The sequence below is a fragment of the Mus caroli genome, chromosome 2, assembly GCF_900094665.2.
Source record: "Mus caroli chromosome 2, CAROLI_EIJ_v1.1, whole genome shotgun sequence".
NCBI classification, from domain to species: domain Eukaryota; kingdom Metazoa; phylum Chordata; class Mammalia; order Rodentia; family Muridae; genus Mus; species Mus caroli.
Window position 1 is genome coordinate 85097885 of NC_034571.1, and position 20588 is coordinate 85118472.

At 40.2% G+C, this 20588-nt stretch overlaps 1 protein-coding gene across 13 annotated transcripts in view; it reads left to right on the top strand.

The window, feature by feature from the left end:
- Celf1 (CUGBP Elav-like family member 1) overlaps nt 1-20588 on the top strand; it is a 78710-nt gene that overhangs the window by 31949 nt on the left and 26173 nt on the right. For 6 of the 13 annotated variants that reach the window (XM_021154700.1, XM_021154745.2, XM_021154706.2 and 3 more), the window contains exon 2: nt 14505-14656. The exons of the other annotated variants lie outside the window; for them this stretch is intronic. In XM_021154700.1, the coding sequence (XP_021010359.1) occupies nt 14586-14656 (71 nt within the window). In that variant the 5' untranslated portion in view covers nt 14505-14585. The remainder of the gene's footprint in view (nt 1-14504; nt 14657-20588) is intronic. 13 annotated transcript variants of the gene reach the window in all.

Here is a 20588-nt window from a genome sequence, read left to right on the forward strand (position 1 = left end):
TAAGATGTTATTAGTAGATGGGCCAGCTGGATGGTCCAGTGGGGAAGGTCACTAGCTGCAATTCTGACAACCTGAATTTGATGATGGGAACATGGACATGCTCTAAATAAATAATTGCATAAGTTTCTTAAAGTGAAGGATTACTAGGAGAGAAGGTTAATGTGGTCAAAAACAATCATCTTGTAATCAATTACTAGAGTAAGCATAAGATTTCAAAGTATTTGGGAAATTTAAATTTTAGGTGGGGTGGGGCTGGAGATATGGCTCAGCAGTTAAAGAGCGTTTGCTGCAGTTTCCAGACAGAGGTCCTGAGTTCAAGTCCCAGCAACCACATGGTCACTTAACAACCATCTGTAATGGGATCTGATGCCCTCTTCTGGCACACAGGTATACATGCAAATATGAACACTTACACATAAAAGAAATAAATCTTTCAAAAAATTTATTTTCAAAACATAATTATTTTTATGTCAGTGGCTATATATGTTGTAAGCTGCCATGTAGGAGCTAGGGTTTGAACCTGGATCCTTGAATAGTCAGTGCTCTTAACTGCAGAGCCTTTTCTCTAGCCCAAGAAACTTTCTTTAAATATCAGATCTAGCAGTGTGGGGAGTGACAAATTTCCTGAAAAAGGTAGGAGCACACCCTCTGAAACTTCTTTTTAAAAAATCATTCATTCTCGCCTGGCATGGTGGCTCACGCCTATAATCCCAGCACTCGGAAGGCAGAGGCAGGCGGATTTCTGAGTTCGAGGCCAGCCTGGTCTGCAGAGTGAGTTCCAGGACAGCCAGGACTATACAGAGAAACCCTGTCTCGAAAAACCAAAAAAACCCAAAACAAAACAAAACAAACAAAAAAATCATTCATTCATGGGACAGCAAGCCTCTGTCATGGGTCTGCATGTGGAGCTTATGTGGAGAACAGCTGCTTTCTTTCCACCATGTTGGTCTCTGAGATGGGAGACCTGCAGATTTGATAGCACATTACCTTCACATTTCAGCCTCTCAGGTGCCCTACTCTTAAACTTCTGTGTTTATGATGGTTCCTGGGCCTGTAAATCCTCTCTTTTGATTTTACCCATTTATGCTCCTTAGCAATTTGAAAAATGCTTAGTGTCTACGTCCTATTCAGAGCTTTTCTCTTAAGCTGTTCACATGTATGAGCTCAGTTGATCATCAAAATTACCTGTAAATTCCAGGTAGTAGTTGTAGCTAATGTTTGTTTACTAATGACTTTAAGGAAATCAGATGTTGTGATGCACGCCTTTAAATCCCAGCACTGGGAAGCAGAGGCAGGCTGATCTGAGTTTGAGGCCAACCTGATCTACAGAGCAAATTACAGGATAGCCATGGTTACACAGGGAAACCATCTCAAAAAAACCAAACCAAGCAAACAAACAAAACCTTCACCAAAACAAAAGTAAAAGCAGAGACATACACGATGGTTCACACATGGAATCCCAACATGTGGTGGGCAGAAGTAGGAGGATTGACCCAAATTCAAGGCCAGCCAAGATTACATAGCAAATCCCATTTCCCCTCTATTCTCCCTACCCCCAAAGCAAACCTGATGTGGTAGTGCATACCTGTAATTCCAGTTCTTGAGTTAGGTGAATTGTTATAAATTCAAAAAAGAAAGTAAGAGTGAAGGTTTTTGTTTTTTTTTAAAGATTTATTTACTTATTATATATGACTACACTGTGAGCTGTCTTCAGACACACCAGAAGAGGGAATCAGATCTCCTTATGGATGGTTGTGAGCCACCATGTGGTTGCTGGGAATTGAACTCCAGGCCTCTGGAAGAACAGCCAGTGCTCTTACCTGCTAAGCCATCTCTCTAGCCCATGATTTGAGTTTATCAACAAAATCTTATATACTTTATAGCCATAACACAGTGACTCAAGAAAGTCCAGCTCCACTGTCTAGTTGTGGAGTTAGAATCACTGGATCCATTCTCTGGTTTGCTTATCTGGAAAATGGGGGTAAAGATGCTGAAGAATTGCATTTGAAGCCAGCAGTTTATCACATGTAATGTGCTCTTGGAAGACTGAGCCTGGAGCATCTCAACTTCAAGTCTAGCCTTAGCTGCATATCCTGTCCAATAAATAAGTAAATAGATCAAAAAGAAGAAATTCTCTGACCATACTCAAAAAAATAATTATGAAACCATTTCTAGGAGGTTGCGTAGGATAGTTCCTTAGGATTACAAAGTAATTTTGAAAGCAACTTTGACAGTATTTTTGAAAAAACAATAATTCTAGCCAGGTGGTAGTAGCACACCCCTGTTAGTCCCAGTACCAGGGAGGCAGAGGCAAGTGAATCTCTGTGAGTTTGGACCAGCATGGTCTATAAAGTGAGCTCTAGGACAGCCAGGGCTACTACACAGAGAGACCCTGTCTCGAAACATCCCCTACCCCAAAAGAAAGCAGTTATTCATATTCTGCCATATTCTACATGGCACCAACATATGGTGCAGTCCTGATGAGTTTCACACGTGGGTGGAAATCAAAATGCATCAGAGAAGAGCAGTAATGACTCACTAGATTTGGCCTTCTGGGAGGACAGTAACATTTAGAGGAATTGGTAGTTTTAGAACATGTCAGAATTGAGTGAATAATACTTATATTGGATATTGTGGAAAAGTCTAGTGTTAGTCTTTGTTTTTAGATTAATGCTTTGTCTGTCATAAGAATCTCTGTAGCGCCTTCCCTTCTTCACACATTTGAACACTGAATTCGAACTCAAATGAGAGAAAAATGCTATGCCACAGTCTTCATTCTGCCCAGTAAGAAGGTATCTTGGCTTAGACACTGTATGCAAATTGGCTGCACATTTTCTTTTACCCAATACGGAGAGTGTTGCTATGAGATGGATACAAGCAGCAGCAGAGAAAAAGGACATTTCTTTCCCTTTTCACTTCATATGGAGTTGTATAGGGGAGAAAGAGACTACTTAATGGGATTTGACAATTAATTAGATTATTGAAGATAGGAAAAGGTTTAAATTACTTTTTTTCTTTAAGCATGTATATGATGTGTATGAGTTCAAGTGTAAATGTTGTCTGATGAAAACTTTTGGGGGTCAGCTCTCACCATCCAAATTGTTGAGACAGGATCTCTGTCCTCCAGGCTTGTCAGCACACAGCCTGTGGGGCAATTTGCCTTGGTGATTTTCTTGGCCACCTACCTCACTGGCTTTTCTTACTTAGGTTCCAGGGCTAAAACTCATGTTTCATGACAAATGCTTTTTGTGCACATGGGGAACAGAAAAGGAGTGAGTGCTTTTTGCAAGTCTTTTCTATTATTTCTTACTTCCACTTAAAAATTGGTACAACAGGACTGGAGAGATGGCTTAGCGGTTAAGAGCACTGACTGCTCTTCTAGAGGTCCTGAGTTCAATCCGAGCATCCACGTGGTGGTTCACAACCATCTGTAATGGAATCTGATGGTATGTCTGAAGAGAGCAATGCTGTACTCACATAAAATAAATAAATAAATAAATAAATCTTTAAAAATTGGTGCAACAACTTGATTGCATTTGCTCTCTTTTGTGATACAGTTTAAGCTTCTTTATAGATAAAATAAATTTAAAGAAATGAATTTATTTATTGTGAGCCAAGTCACACCTCCATTAACAACAGGAATTCTGGCTTACCTTAATATATATTTTAAATTACTGTTTTTATTTTAAGAGTATGAGTATTATCTCTGTATGTATGTGTGCTATTTTTGTACTTGATGCCCTTGAAGGCCAGAAGACAGCACCATGTCCCTGGGAACAGTCATTGGGGGCTACCATATGGATATTAGGAACTGAACCTGGGTTCTCTGCTCTTACCCATTGAGCCATCTCTCCAAGTATATGCTGCTCCTGCCCTCTCCCCCCTTTTGAGTCTTGCTAGCTCTGTCTGCCCTCAAACTTGCTGTGTAGACCAGGCTGATTTGGAACTCCGAGATCTACCTATACCTACCCATCTCTGCATATCAAGTGCTTGTAGTGACTTGCCCACTCCTGGCTCTACACATTATTTATTCCCTGCAGGTGTAGCAGTCAGAGGATAACTTGTAGGAACCCTATCTCCCTGGATATTCAACTCAAGTGTATTGTTGTGGGAAGGCTCCTTTACCTTCTGAACTATCTTGGTAGCCCCCCTTAATCTTTTTTTTTTTAATTTTTGATTGGTTTTGTTGTTGATTGTGAAAAAAAAATTATTTAATGTTAAAAGCAAAGAAGTTATCCTTCCCTTCCCCCCCCCCCCCCCCCCCCAATACTTACAAGAAGTGATCTTGGTGACAGGTAGTTACCAAGTAAAGTTATTTCCCAAGTGAATGCCCAAAAGCCATGTTGCTCAGGCTGGCCTTGAACTATAGGTCTCAGGTTTTCCAAAGCTGAGATTACACCAATTTACTATTTTATTTTGCACAACTTGGATTTCTCCTAAGAGAAAAAAGAAAAAAATTCTCCCTCCACAACCAAAAATCACTTGACAGGAACTCGGGGCAGTCCTAGTATGCACTGACAAGCAGCTCAGTCCAGATGCTTGTGTGTCACTATGCAGGTGCTGGGAACTCACCCTGGGGCTTCCTGCAGGAAGAGCAAGTGCTTGTAACCACACAGCCAGCTCTTCAGCCCTGACAGTTACTTTGGTTTTGAAGTGTAGTACTGGCTGTCCTGGAACTCACTATGTTGACAACACTGCTTCAAACTCAAGAGATCCTCCTGCCTCTGCTGGGAGTAAAGGCTTATGTCATCACACCACTCACAGTCATAGTCTTGAAGAGGCTCTTGCACCAGTTGGTTCTTTCTAGTTAGAGTTTTGTCTTAGAAAAATGAGACTTAGAGTGACCATATGCCTGTGAACCCTTTCCTGGCAGATTCAAGGCCACCATGGCTGTGTATCTTATTCCATAAAGCAAGATCCTGTCTCAAGGAAGGAAGGAGAAGGAGGAGAGAGATTATTAGACTCAAATTTTATGGCCCTAGGTATTTAAATAAGTATTTTTAACGGTTTATATGCATGAACTCAGTGGAAGACATGGTTTTGGTCTTGCATATTGCTGGTGATTGAACCTGTTCATGCTGACCTAAGGTTTGCACCTAGGACTTAGCTAAATCTCTTGCATGGTGCCCAGAGAGAGTTTAACCTGAAACAGCCTTTTATCTAGAAGGCCACTTGTATATAAAATTTGCCTGGATTCCTGTGATCTTGAAGAAGTTACTGTATGTCTTTGTGCCTTTATTCATTCAAAACATAGAGAATAAGTATAGGATTGAAATGTAAAGTTTCCAAAACCTGGGGCTGGAGATATGGCTCAGTGGTTAAGAGCACTGGCTGTTCTTTAAAGGTCGTGAGTTTAATTCCCAGCACCAAATGGTGGCTAATAACCATCTGTAAGTGGATCCAATGCCCTCTTCTGGTATCAATGACAACATGCTCATATACATAAATAAGTCTTTTTTAAAAAAAGCTTCCAGCTGGGCGTGGTGGCGCACGCCTTTAATCCCAGCACTTGGGAGGCAGAGGCAGGCGAATTTCTGAGTTCGAGGCCAGCCTACAGAGTGAGTTCCAGGACAGCCAGGGCTACACAGGGAAACCCTGTCTCGAAGAAGAAAAAAGAAAAAAAAAGCTTCCAAATAGAAGTGGGCTCTAAATTGTTAGTTATAGTTATTACTGTTTTAGAAATGTTTGGACAGCTCCCCAGATTTTTCATATTTGGGGTTTGCAAACTTTAAGTACTATATTCTGTAATTATGGATTTATTATTTTTATAAATTCAAATCTAAATGCATACCTGCATATGTATTATTACTGGTAATAATTTGTGCTCAGTAATACTAAAGATAGAAATGGGTGCTATTAAACTAGTATATAAGTATAAAACTAGTATAAATGAATATAAAACTAGTAAATTGTTATTGTGAATGAACTGTGCTAGTTTTCACAGTTTTCAGAAGACCTAGGGTTACCTTGGGGACATGGGGAACAGACAGTTCACCTCCCTTATTTCTCCCTCCCTGTCTTCAACTTTCATAGCCTCATTGTCATGTTTTTGAGTTAAGTTTTTTAAGACTTCCAAACTGGATGCTCTTAAATTCATTAGTTTCTTGTATTCTGTCATGAGCTATTACCTCCACCCCACCCCCATATAAATAGTTTGAATTGAGGACTAGCCTGTGCTGCACAGTGAGAGCCTGTTTCAAAAACAAACAAACAAAAAAACCCAAAGTTTTTCAAGAAATTAATGAGGGCATTTACTAACTATTTGGAATCTTGCTAATGAGTCATGCGTTTAAGACTGAGGTAGATCAGTGAGTGTTGTCATGCTACCAGCTCTTGTCTCTGGAGTGTGTGATCCAGTGGACTGTGTAAATGCTGATAATGTGACTTCCATTGGCCATTTCCCTTGGAAGGACAGAGTTTTCTCATTGATTAGAATGCAGACATTTAGAGGAAAATGAAAAATAATAGAAATAGAAGTGTTTGTTATCATTCTACTAAGAAAGGTACAGGATACCTGAAAGTTTTCTCTACTGGTCAGGTACAATTTTTATAGCTTCCTAGATCATCTTATTTTCAGCATCCTGAGTTGTTGGTTGCTTGTTTAACAAGTAGATACTGCTGTGGGTTACTCACAGCTTCCTTGCCCTTATCCCTTGTCATCCTCCTTTGTATTGTGTCTTATTTTATGACAGAAGTGTATGTAGTTCAGGCTGGCCTGAACTCTTGGTCCTTCTGCTTCTACTTCCAGTGCTGCTGGGTTTATAGGTATGTACTACTATACCTGGCCATTTCTCTGCTTTAAAGGTGGTAGATCAAAATCAGGAAGACAAAACTTTTCAATAAAATGCCTTCTAGTGTATGACACTAGCTCCTGCTCTTACCTTGCAGGTAACAGTTTTAATTCTTTTTGTGAGGGTGCGTTAGTTTTCACTTGAACTACTCTTTGGAAACAGGCGGAGTGGTGAATGATTGTATTCTGAAGATTGGAGGTAGAGACAGGTAGAGACATTGTAATCTGAGGGTATATAGGTTATGGAGTGAGACTTTGTATCCAAAAGAAAAACAAAAACCCTTCTTTGGTTGTCTTAATATCAGTTGGGGAGTGATATCAGGAATTGAACCCTGTTGCCTCACACATACTAGGCAAGCACTTTGCTACTGGACTACACTTCTGAGAGACCCTGCCTGCTTTTAAGGAACTCATGATTTTCTCTTGCTAGACAAGCTATTTCTAATGCTATAAGGATTACTACAATCTCTGGGTCCTAGTATATGTCCCTCATACCTTCCTATTTTAGCCTTAACCCCAAGCTTTGCTTTTTGCTCTTGGTATCCTAGAAATTTCCTGATTAGCATGTAAGTCTCATAAATCATACCTATCATAATGTGGAAGAAGTAATGCTGTAAAAACTAGTCAGTCATATTACAAGCCAGCCATGATGCCTGGAATTGCAGCAATTGGGAAGCTGAGGCAGGATCTGGAGGTTATCCTGGGCTACCTGATGAGTTCAAGGCCAATCTGGAATATGGTATGAGACTATGTCTTGGAAAGAGTAACATAGTTAGCACTGTGTTAGTTCTTTACATCCCCTGGAACATCATTAGCGATGGAAATTTAACTTGGCTCCCACTCTTCAGGGTAACTGTTACTCCTGAGTCCTCTCCAGGCATACCATCTCAATTAAAGTTGGGACCTCCTATGTTATGCTTGGATTTCTTAAGAGAAACAGACACGAAGAAAAACTATGTGCGGATTATCTTCCATAACATCTGAATTCTTAAGAGAAGTTCCTGCCCTAAATGGTGTTAATACTGTATAGGATTGAATGAAGTGTTGTGGATTTAGTAAATGCAAGCACCTGTCTTGTTAGTAACTTTTTCTCTTTTGTGCTAGGAATTGAACTCAGGCTTCGTATGCTGAGCTTAGTTCTACCTCTGAATAAATCCGTAGGTCCCCTTTTAATAGTGTTTTGTTGAGTCTGTCTCATTTTGTAGCTCAGGCTGGCCTTGAATTTAAGCCAGTCTTCTTACCAAATACTAGGAGTATATGTTTGAGCCACCAAGTCCTACTTTCCTCTTAATAGCTTTTGATGGCATAGTGCAGGTTTAAGTAAATCTTTTTTAACAAGTTTTGTTTTGCTAGCCTTAAAACTAGAGATCTGCCTACTCTGCCTTCTAAATGCTGGGGTTAAGGTGTGCTCCATCATGCCTGGTTGTACAAATTATTGTTGCTACTTTTAGTATGAGTTTTGCTTTTATAATTATTGGAAACATCTTTACTTTATTGACTATAAATTAATTTGGTCAATATGAAAACAGTTAAGAGAACTCTGTTGCCGGGTGTGGTGGCACACTTGGGAGGCAGAGGCAGGTGGATTTCTTAGTTCAAGGCCAGTTTGGTCTACAGAGTGAGTTCCAGGACAGCCAGGGCTACACAGAGAAACCCTGTCTCAACCCCACCCCCCACCCCCCCAAACAAAACAAAACAAAACCTCTGTTAATCCCAGCTATTTGGGAGGCTGAGGTAGGAGGATTGCAAGTTGTAGGGTAGCCTGACTAACCTATTGAAACCTTATTACAATTTTTTTTCTTTTTTAAAGAAGCTCAGTCCCAATCACTGAAAAAGAAGTTGAAACACACAAACTTGAGCACATGTTCTGTGCTAGTTAAGAAGAGTTTTTGTTTTCAGAGAAAGTAGTTCCAGGTCTAGCTTGCTCTTTGAAACATCTTACACTTTTCAGACAAACATTGTCCTTGCTGACTTTGAGCAGCACTCTGACTAACTAGACAAAGTACAGCTGGAAGGAGTTATAAATGGAAGTTTGTAGGAACTGGGGCAGTACGGAATCAATCTCTACTTACAAGATTGTTCGATAATGTTTAAAAATAAGGCAAGTCGGTTTTGTGGTTTCTCTCTTTGCTTTTACCCTCAGTTACTTTCTCATTTTCTGATTATTTTGGTTTTAGTGGTTCACCACCACCCTAGGGCCACCAAGATAAATTTACAAAGTCAGAAACTTGACTGCCTTTTAAAAATTTATGCCTGCTACCTACCTATTTAGGGAATTTGCTTGGGGGGAAATAGCAGTGTTCTCTCTACCCTTTAGCTTTTCTGTAGCCTCCTGCCCCATACCAGGGGAGGGGCTGGAGATATAGTTCACTTGACAGAGTGCTTGTCTAGAACCTGCAGATCACTAACTTCCATCCGCATCACCTCATAAGCTACACAGGTTTGGTATGATTGTAATTCCCAGTACTGGGGAGGTGGAGGGAGGCAGGCGGGTCAGGAGTTCAAGGTCACTCTTTGCTGCATAGTATCCAGGCTATTCTGGGATACAGAAGACCCTATCTCAAACATAAAAAGAAAACAACAATGATTATTCTGGTTAATATTCTAATTAATATTCTAATACCTAACCATACCAACTGAAATTCAGCCTCTGAGACTTGTTATTAGTTGTGAGATTTGGGGGCAAATATCTTTAATTCTCCAACTTCCAGTTGATGTTTTAAAATGACCCTTGAGCCTGGCGGTGGTGGCACACACCTGCAGTCCCAGCACTCAAGAGGCAGATGCAGGAGAATCTTTGAGTTTGAGGTTGCCTACTCCACAAAATGAATTCCAAGATAGCCAGAACTACACAGGGAAACCCTGTCTCAAAAGCCAAACAAGCTGATGAGGGAGGGTGGGGTGGGGTGGGGGATGGAGGCCAAGACTAAGCACAGAGCAGGGTCTCTGTTCATCTTTGTATTTGGTGCTAATCAAGAAGGATGAGAGGAGCAATGATTAAAAACCAGGGGAAGGAAACAAAACTTTATCGTTTTCAGAATAAATTCTGGTTATTCTTCCTTTTCCTACTTTCTCAGTATCTAGTACATGGGAAATTTACTAGTTTCCGCACCGAACAGTCCTTCTTCATGCATTATTTTAGACTTGAGGCAATTTTTAAAATGTATTTCTTCTCTCTTCACATACACTCCCCTGCAGAATTTCCACCATTGTCTAATTCCTGTTAAAAACTCAGAAAGGCCTTTTGCTCTAAAGTAATTCTTTCACATTTTTGCTGCAACAACAAAACCACACGCACAAAAATAAAAGTCATTCTTTCATAATTTTGCAAAAAATAAAAGTGCCTGATGTTGATTCTTATGTTATATCGAATGCTGCTTGTTCCAGCCATGTCAGAATCAGGCTTTTTAAAAGAGCTAGAAGGGCTGACATGGTTCAGCGAGGTTCTGAGTTCAATTCCCAGCAATCACATAGTGGCTCACAACCATCTGTAATGTGATCCAGTGCCCTCTTCTGGGGTACATGAAGACAGCAACAGTGTACTCACATATATAAAATAAATTTATATATATATATTTTTAAAGAGCTTAGAAACTTAGTGTTGCTGGTGCTTGCCTTTAATCCCAACAATCCAGACAGAGGCATGTGGATCTCTGTGAGTTTGAGGCCAGCCAAGAGCCACACAGTGAAACTCTGTCTTGAAAAACAAACAAAAACACTAGAAACCTGGGCATGGTGGGACTCCTTGAATCCCAACACTTTGGAGGCAGAGGCAGGTGGGTCTCTGAGTTTGAGGCCAGCCTTGTTTACAAGGTGAGTTCTAGTATCCAGGGATAAGAGAAACCTGCCTCCAAAAAAAAAAAAAAAAAAAACCAGGTTAAAAATGTTTAAGACTAAACAGACATATAAGGAAATAAGCCAAGCTGGGATTTAATCCCAGCACTAGGGAAACAGAGGCAGTTTGATCTGTGAGTTCAAAGCTAGCCTGAGTGAGTTCTAGAACAGCTTCTGTTACACAGAGAAACCCTGTCTTAAAAACAACAACAAAAGGAAATAAGATATATCCAGAATTGTTGTGTCCGGCCAGCGGCTCACATGTCTGGGTTCTAGTCTGGAAAGGCGTCTTAGAAACCGAGAAGACTGGGAGGGGGGCTAGGCGGCGCGAAAGGAAGATGTAGCTAAGACAGTCATTCTGATCAAAGCTCAATTTTACTATTCCGACACTCAGTTAAGAAGGAGGGGAAGGGGCCCGTTTCCTGCCAAATAATCCTGGCGTCCAGTAGCAGGGTGTATGCTCTGGAACAGCAAAGCGGCAGGCTCCAGCAGTGGGAGTGGCAGAACGATTAGCGGCAAGCTCCACCCCTGAACAAGCAGGTTTCAGGTTGGGGAGGGTAGGCTACACAGAATGAAAGGCATAGGAGGCAGAGGATAGGTTAACCCTCTTAACAGCAGACCCTAAGTTAAACCACCTGCCACCCCTTGTTCCCCCCCCCCCCTTTTTAATTAGGTATTTTCCTCATTTACATTTATTTCCACACCCCTTGTTCCTGGTGGGAGTATATGGGAGTATATGTAAGCAACGATTGTATTTTCAATTAAGGGTTATTTTCTGTGAATAACTGACTTTTTTAGTTATTAATTTCCTTAATATCTGTATTTTTACATTCATAATTTTTACTATTGACTAGTGTTATAAACCTTTTTTAAAAACTGAGTTAATTAAAAATTATTTCTCTTTCCCACAAGTTCATTGAATTTAATTATACTGAGCTAGCTCTTGGGACCTGCCTAAAAGAGACACTCTTCTCCATGGAGTAACATTTCCATATTAGAGATTTTTGAATCATAAAATGGATTTTAATAGCAGTGTTTAAGCACAGAAATTATAGGACCTCCACTCCCTGCTTTCTTTAAAAACTTATTAAGCAACTTTCAGAGAATTCTTTTGAATAAAAATTCTGTCAGGTGGGTTAAAAATCAAGTGTTCTTAGCCCTAGGCTTAATCAGAGTGTCATAGGGAATATATATCCTTTCAGAAGTTGTGCAGTCCCCAGAGGTTCAGTTATGTTCTCCATGTTTAAGTACTCTTCTCGTCTTCCCTTTGATAGATAATGTGGTTCTAATTAAAGTGACCAGCTCTGTAGATCAGTCTGGCCTCAAACTCACAGAATGTGTATGCTTTTAATGAATTATATAGAAATATAGTAGCCGGGCGTGGTGGCGCACGCCTTTAATCCCAGCACTCGGGAGGCAGAGGCAGGCGGATTTCTGAGTTCGAGGCCAGCCTGGTCTACAAAGTGAGTTCCAGGACAGCCAGGACTACACAGAGAAACCCTGTCTCGAAAAAAACCAAAAAAAAAAAAAAAGAAATATAGTGACAACCAGCAGGATTTCTTGAAACTTGATTCTTCCTTAAATTAATTCTAATTAATTCTAATTTTTTTAAATTAAAAAGTCTAATTTGATCTTTGACTCATCAAGTTCTTTCTTGGGCCATATAACTTTAGGATGAGGCTCCAGTTGCAGCGATTGTAAGAGAACAGACCTTCCAGTTACTTATGCAGTCCCAGCTAGGGTTAAGTACCTACAATCTAGAGGGTTGGTGAACTGGACTGTGTATTATTTGAAAACTCTTCTCAGCTGACACTTATTTATGCTTCACCTTTTAGTGGAATTGGGCATGCTTTTGCTACTTCCATCTGCAAAATTGATCTTCAGAGACCTTTGACAAAGTTTAAAAACCATTCTCTGTTAAAGATCTAGTATTGGAATGGTTATGTGTGAGCTTTGAAGAGAAAACCTAGCTCCAACTTTCCTGGGTCAGGCGTAGATAGGCATCAGCCATTGTTACAGATTAGAACTACCTCTCAATATGCTATCCTTCCTTCCTTCCTTCCTTCTATGGTTTAGGAATTTGTGCATTTTACTTCGATTGTTTGAGATAGGGTCTCTTGTTATTCCTAGCTGCCCTTGAATTTGCTGTGTAGCAGAGGCTCACCTTGAACTGCCTTTACCTTCCAAATGCTAGGATGACAGGCATGTAGCACCAGCCCCATTTCATTTTGCTTCTTTTATAAGCTGAATATAGCATTCTTCAAAGTTTCCTGTGTTGTGAACTGAGCTTGGGTGAAGGGAAATCTTTGAAGTAAGACAACTCCAGTGATAAAAATGGAAAGGAAGCCTGTGAAATTTGAGGGCCCTCAGAGCTAAGTTTTAGAATCTGCCTAAATATTGAAATGCCACCATTTGTTGTTTAGGGGGACATGGATCTAAATTGAGAAGGGAGCACACATCTGCCTTGGTTGCTAAGTATATCCATCTCAACAGCTCATACTGGAGTTTTATTCTTGCTTTCATCCATCTTGGTTTCAGCAACAGTGTCTTTACCCTTTGGCACTAGGGATTGAAGCCGTGTTGTTATACATACAGGCTAGGTAAGTCAGCCACTGACTTAAGCCCCTAGGCCTTAAGGAGGTGAGGAAATGGAGAGAGTTAGCTTGCATTAAGCTTTCCTTCCCTATGGTTTGAATTTGTGTCCCTAATAGACACCGTAATAGACAGGTGGTTTGGTTTGTGTGTGTGTGTGTATGTGTGTGGTTTTTTTGGTTTTTTGTTGGTTTTTTTTTTTTTTTTAATGATCACTACTGGCTTTTGTTTTTTTGTTTTATTAGAAAAGTCAGTAGATTAGTGGGGCACATGTTTAATCCCAATACTTTCAAGGCAGAGGCAGGTGGATCTCTGAGTTTGAGGCCAGGCCAGTCTACAGATCAAGTTCTAGGACAGCCAGGGCTACATGGTAAGGGGTGTGTGTGTGTGTGTGTGTGTGTGTGCGTGCACACGCGCAGAATATTACTGTTATTACATAATATAATATATAATATTACTGTTCCTTTTAATTTCTAGTAAAGATTCAGAAGTAGTAAACATATTTTGCCTGTGTCCACCTAATGAGTGATACTAACCCAGGGTTTTTAAAAGGCTTGTCTGATGAGCGACTGATTTATTGCTTTATCCTTAGCACTACTAAAAAGAACAGGGCCAGTCTGGCAGAAGTAGTTGGTCAGTAGCAGGGTTTAGATGGCCAGTTTCTCCAACAGCCTGCTTCTCTTGGTCTTACTGTTCAAATCACACAGGACAGGTGTGAGTAATAGCAAATTGTTCCTTCTTTTGTGGCTGTTGGGATTAATTTGAACCGTGTTTATTGCTGTCTTCAACACATAGAGACTAAGTTTAAACCCAAGGCCAACAATTAGCTCTTTAAAAGTGTTGTCACCACATGAGGTGAGGTAGGTTTCTTGGTTACTTTTTGTTGTTGTTGTTGTTGCTGTTGTTTTGTTTGCCTATTTGCTTTTTCCTTCAGGTAATTTTAGATCTGTGCGGCCTTAAATACTGATTTATAGGGAGGACTTTGGATGATGTGAAACAAGTTTGTGTTTCTTCTGCTTTGTTGGCTACACTATCTTCATGAATCTGACACACAATTTATCTGACAGTGCACTTAGTACTGCTTCGCCAGGGAAAATCACACAAAACAAGCCTGGTGCATCAGCACTTTGATTGTGTGCTGAGCCGAGCCTCCCTTCACATGGCCGCATCCCCATTTCAGTCCAGCACTCCCTTTCCCTGCCCCTTCCCCAGACCTGCCTCTTTCTGTGGCACTTACTGCTGGTTTCCCTGAGCTCCGTTTCCACTTTGTGTTTTTTGTGGGGCCCAGGAAGCTAAAGCTGTGTATATTTGTGGATCAGACAAGTGCAGCAAGTTATTATCATTGGCTTCTGAAGGGGAGAGTGAGGTGATGGCTGCGTTTAAGTTGGATTTCCTTCCAGAAATGATGGTGGATCATTGCTCTTTGAATTCCAGTCCTGTGTAAGTATTTTTGTTGTCCTATTTTTATCATAAGCAGAGGGAACTGGGCTGTTATTATTATTTGGTGAAACCGGTCCCTTAAAAGAAACTTCTTTAGAAAGTCTGCATTTAATTTTAATTACTTAGTCTAATTCTTATAACTGCTAATTGCTTCCAGGATGAAACTAAGTTCTTTGCATGAGGGTACACTTGATATATGACTAGCAACATCAGTTCAAGTGTACTGGCTCCCATCTCTAAAAACTGTAGAGTGTTTAGCCATACGACAGATTCCAAGGTGTTTTTTAAACTGGCTTTACTGCTTTGAGTGGGTATGCAATAGTTAAATAACCCTTTGGGAATTAAATATTTTGTTATTCATTGTTTTTATTTTTATTTACTTACTTTTTATTTTTTTTTGAGACAGGGTCTTGTGTAACCCAGGCTGGCCTGGAACTCCCTCTGTAGCCGAAGATGACCTTGAACTCCTGATCCTTCTGCTTCTACATCCTGGGTGCTGGGATTGCAGGCATGAGCCACAAAGCTCGGTTTGCCAGACATTAGAACCCAGGGCTTTTGTGTATATTAGGAAACCACCGTCATCCTCAGACCTGATTGCTATTTTTTGAGCTAGTTTCCCTCTGTAGCTCGACTGGCCTCATGATCCTCTGTCACATCTGCTGAGGTGCTATGTTTATAGACAAGTGTAACCATACCCCACTAGTTTTTAACTACGATATATTCTTAAGCTCTTGTCACAGAGAACACTGGTAGTTATGTATATTACTTAGTATTACATGTAATGTATTTTGCATACATACAGTATATTATGAAGATAATGCTGAACTTTCATTTTCTCCTATCTTCTTGCTAATTGAAAATACAATTCAGCATGTAATTTCAATAATATTAGCATATCCTCATCATTAAAACAACAATCAGTAAAACAAAATGATATCATTTTTGATCGGCAGTTTGCTCAAATAAATTGTGGTTGCAGAAATGCTAGCTAGGCAAAACGTTAACCTGACCCTGAGTTGGGCTAGGGAACCTGAGTTCTGGACTTGGTAGAGACGGATCCCATTTACATCCTCCACTTCACATCACACCTCAGTTGTGTATTATTTGTTATTTTAATCAGTGTCCTTGGTTTTATGCACCTTTATTGAAAACCAAGAATGTTAAGTGGGAGAACGTTCCCTAGGTGTGAATCTTTAAAGTTTGGCCTCTCTGTTCAAATCACACAGGACAGGTGTGAGTAATAGCAAATATTTTGTGAGATAGTTTTGAGAGCTTTGAAGTTAGCCACATTGCTATGTTAAACTAGTTTGTATGCCTTCTCTGTAGTCCTCCAGATAGTAATTTAAATATGCTTTTTAAAAATGACAGTTCTTTGCTACCAAATATTTTTAGCAATAGTTAAAAGGATGATTTACAGTGTTTTCAAGATTTAGCACACAAAGTGTGCCTGTATCTCAGAATATATGATGGCTAAGATTGGAGTTTGTGGCTCAGATTGTCTTTGTGTTCTAAGCAGTTTCTTTCTGTTTAGCTGCTGCCTCTTGTTGAGCCTTCTAGTGTGTTCCTCCTCCCTCCTTTGGCCTTTTCTTTTTGTGCTAGAAATTAGCTCACTGAGCAGACAAATGTTCTGAGGTACACTCCAGCCATACAGCCTCTCCCCTCTCCCTTTTTTTTATCCTTCTCTGCTTTCTTCATAAAGGGTCTCATGTATCCCAGGCTGGCCTCTTAAATTGATGTGACTGTCATTTGCTTCTACTTCCAGCTTATATAAAATTTATGCTGGGATTCAAACTTGGGGTTTCCAAGCACTCTACCTATTGAGCTACCAACCTCAGCCCAGTTCCTTTAATTGTTTAAAGATGTTAAACTAACCCACGATTCTATTATGAAATCTGTGACCAAACCATTGCATGAACATCACTGGGAATTTAAAAATCCGGGTTAATTTTTATGTTAAAGTAAGGTTCAAGACTGTATTTTAAGTATAATGTGTAGTTTTTAAATGTACATTGAAGTTTGAAATAAATGGATTTGCTGTGGGTATTTTGAATTAGCCAGAGGTTGTCATGTCTAATATCCAAAATCATTTGTATCTGGTTTTGTGGTCTGTCTTCACCAAAGCTTTATAAGGTAACTGCTTTGGTTTTCGCCCTCCCTATTCTACAGACAGGAACTCAGTTGAGAGAGGTCAGGACTTGCTTGCTGAAGAGAAATGATATCAGTCTTGAACACAACACTCTTTTTTGGAGGGGGGTGGCTAGACCAGGTATCAGTGAGTAGCATATACTTCCACGTCACTAGATCCCACTTCCATATGAATGAGTGGTACATTATGATACCCTGCTTCCTGTTCTGCTCATGTCTCTCTGCTTCTTCCCTTTGGTCATGGCGAAATCTCCCAGTAGCTCTTCTTTTCATTTGCTTACACTTCAAGAAATGGAGTTCAAAGGGTCAGAGCCCTGAGCCTCTGGCTCTCTCACTGATAATCTCTTTTCTTAGCTTCTATGTTTCTCAGGACTCTCTACATTCTTTAACTGCCCTCAGCCCCTTAACTTGATTCTAAACCTGTCTATTAGATATCTTTGTCCGATGTCTTCCTTACAGAAAAACAATTTCCCAAATTATGTACGTTAGAATCCATGACTCAGTTTTTCTTCCTCACCTAGAGTTCCTAAAGCTCCTGATCCTACTGGATCATGATTTAAAGGTGAAAATGGCAGCACCGTTAGAGAGATTTCCCCTGCTTTCCATAGTCTCTCTCCACCCTAATTTATTTCTTCTAGATTATTCCCAGGATTTGTCTTTTGATATATGTATGCGTGCACACATTTGGAAGTGGGGTATGCAAGGCCCACTTTGTAGCCCTGGTTGTCCTGGAATTTACTATGTAGACACGGCTAGCCTTGAACTCATATGTACCTACCTGCCTGCCTCTGCCTCAGGAGTGCTGTCATTAAAGGCTTGCACTGCCATGCCTGGCTCATTTTGTTTCTATTTTTGAGACTGTCAGCTTAAGCCCAGGTTGGTCTTAAGCTCATGATGCACTCACCTTTACTTGCCTGGTCCTGGGTTACAGTTGTGCACAGTTTCAGCTGGCTTGCCAAGGACTTTTTTTTTTTTTTTAAAGAAAAGTCTGATCATTTTCTTAATTAAGATTTAGAATAGCAGAGAATAGTAGTACGTATCTGTAATCCTAGCAGTTGGAAGCTAAAGACTAGAGAGAGAAATGGGAGTTCAGAATAATTCTCAGCAACATAGGGAGTTCAAGGCCTGCCTGAGTTATATGTGTAACTCTGTTTTAAAAGCAATAGGAAGGGAAGAAAAAGGATTTCTTAGATTGAAATAAAAACCAAGCTCTTTGTGTATCACAGAAAATTCATCTTCTAAGTCTGTCAAACCTACCTCTTTATCTATCTTGGTTCCTAATCATTTCACTTCCTTCTGGTCTATTAATTTATTTCTCCCCCCCCCCCCCCCCCCCAGTTTCTCTGTGTAGCCCTGGCTGTCCTGGAACTCACTTTGTAGACCAGGCTGGCCTCGAACTCAGAAATCCACCTGTCTCTGCCTCCCGAATGCTGGGACTAAAGGCATGCGCCACCACGCCCGGCTGTTCTATTAATTTCTGTTCTCTAACTCCCAAGTGCATTTTCTTTCTTAAGTTCTCTATTCTTTTCTCTGTCCTTCATGGCTCTTAGGTGTTCAGTCCTATATGTCATGTATCATTTCTCCTAGTTCATCTCAAATCCTTGGCCTATACCCCTTTTCCAATTCAAGCCATGTCATTAGCCACATCTTCTGTTTTGTTTTTGTTTTGAGACAGTATCTCATAAGGTAGCCTGGCCTGGAACTCACAGAGGTCTGCCTCCTACTCTGATAGTGCTGGGATTGAAGGTATGCTTAGCCACCATACCAAGTAACACAGAATTTTTATATTTGCTAAATAATTTGTTAAGTGTAGTGTTTTCACTTGTTTAGTATTACTTTCTGAGGCAGATTGTTGCTCAGTCTTTCATAGAACCATATAATGGTGGTGTTGGTATTCTGACACCATAGTAAGAACATGAGGTATTTTGTTTGTTTTGTTTTGTTTGTTTGTTTGTTTGTTTTGTTTTGTTTTGTTTTTTTTGAGGGTGGCAGCTAGAGGGAGATCTTACAAAATCAAAACCTTGACATTTTCTCCAAACTTCAGGGAAGAGGACTGCTTCTAAATTATATTTAGTATCTAGTGACAGGTCTCCCTTTATCCAAACTAAAATTATTTCCATACATCATATACATTTTCTGTCTTGTTCTCACAAGAAAAATACCTGGTCAGCAACACAGACTCCTTTTTCTGAACCCTTTAAATTTACATGCATTCTCTTTCTACCTTCCTTTCCATAGCACAGTATATGCTAGGGATTTGTTGAAACTGGGAGGTAGCTAACTTTAGAATGTAATGTGAATTTATATTTGCTAAAAAGGTAAATGGGTGGGTGTCTGGAAATTTTTTCTATTTGTATAATGAGCAAAGAGGAAATCAACTACTAATGACAGGTGAGTGACAAAATAATGAAAACTTTTGACAATTATTGAGGGCTGTATGTATGTGTGTGCGCACAGGGTTGTATTTGGCTGTGCATACCTGTTTGGGTGCATGTAGAGGCCAGAGATTGATGCCAAGATGTCTTCCTCTCTTTTGCTGATTCTGAAGCTCAGTGTTTGAGCTAGAGTGACTGACCAGTGAGCTCTGTCTGTATGCTCCCCAGTGCTGGGTCACAGAGTGCTCCCCAATACCCATCTCTTTAAATGAGTATGGGAATCTGAACTCAGGTCTCCATGCCTGCACAACGGGCACATTGCTTACTGGGCCTTTTCTTCTTTTTCAATCATGCTAGGGATTGAATCCTGGTTTATAGCATGCTAGATGAATATTCTACCTGGAGGTATTAACCTACAGGGAAACTTAACTTTTTCCTCTCCCTTTCCCCTTTTCTCCTTTATCCCATGTCTCCCCCCTTCCCCTTTTCCTCTCCTCCTCTCCCCTCTCCTCCTCCTTCCCTCCTCCTCTTCTTCCTCCTCCTCCTCCTCCTGCTGCTGCTGCTGCTGCTGCTGCTTCTTCTTCTTCTTCTTCTTCTTCTTCTTCTTCTTCTTCTTCTTCTTCTTCTTCTTCTTCTTCTTCTTCTTCTTTTCTCTGTCTGTCTGTCTGTCTGTCTGTAGGAACCATATCCAGTGCCTTAGGAATACTTACCTTTTTTTACATGTATGTATGTATGTATGTATGTAGTTAGTACTGTGTGGAGGCCAAAGGACAATGTAAGGAAATTAATTTGAATGTCCTCCTACGTGTAGATTGCAGGGATTGGGCTTGAGTGCCCTGACTGGACATCAACTCCACCCCCATGTTAAAAAGGGTTTAATCCGTTTCTTTTTGTTTTGTTTTGTTCGTTTTGTTTTTTTAATACGTTTCTTTATGCATGTATGTGTATAGAAGCATGTGATTGGAGTTGGTTCAATCCTAACATAAATTCTGGGGTTTGAGCTCGGATTGGTGGCTGCTACTTTTATCTACTGAGCTATCACATCTTACCAACCTCCTTTAAAAAGTAATATTTAATCAAATTAATTGTTTTGTAGACAGGATCTGAGTGTAGCTCTGGCTAGCTTAGAATTCAGTACAGATTGGTCTGCTTCTGCTTTCTCCTATTGTGTGCTAGGATTACAGGCGTATGACACCATGCTTGTGGAGGACACAGGACAACCTCCTCCACTATGTGTGCTCTGAGGAGCAAACCCAAGCTGTCAGGCTTGGCGACAAGGGCCTTTATCCACTGAGCTGTATCATTGATTGCTCTCCCCACCTTCTTTTCTTTTTTTCTAGTCTTTTTTTTTTTTTTTTTTTTTTTTTTTTCTAGTTAGGGCTAGAGAAATAGCTCAGTGGTTAATTTCCTCT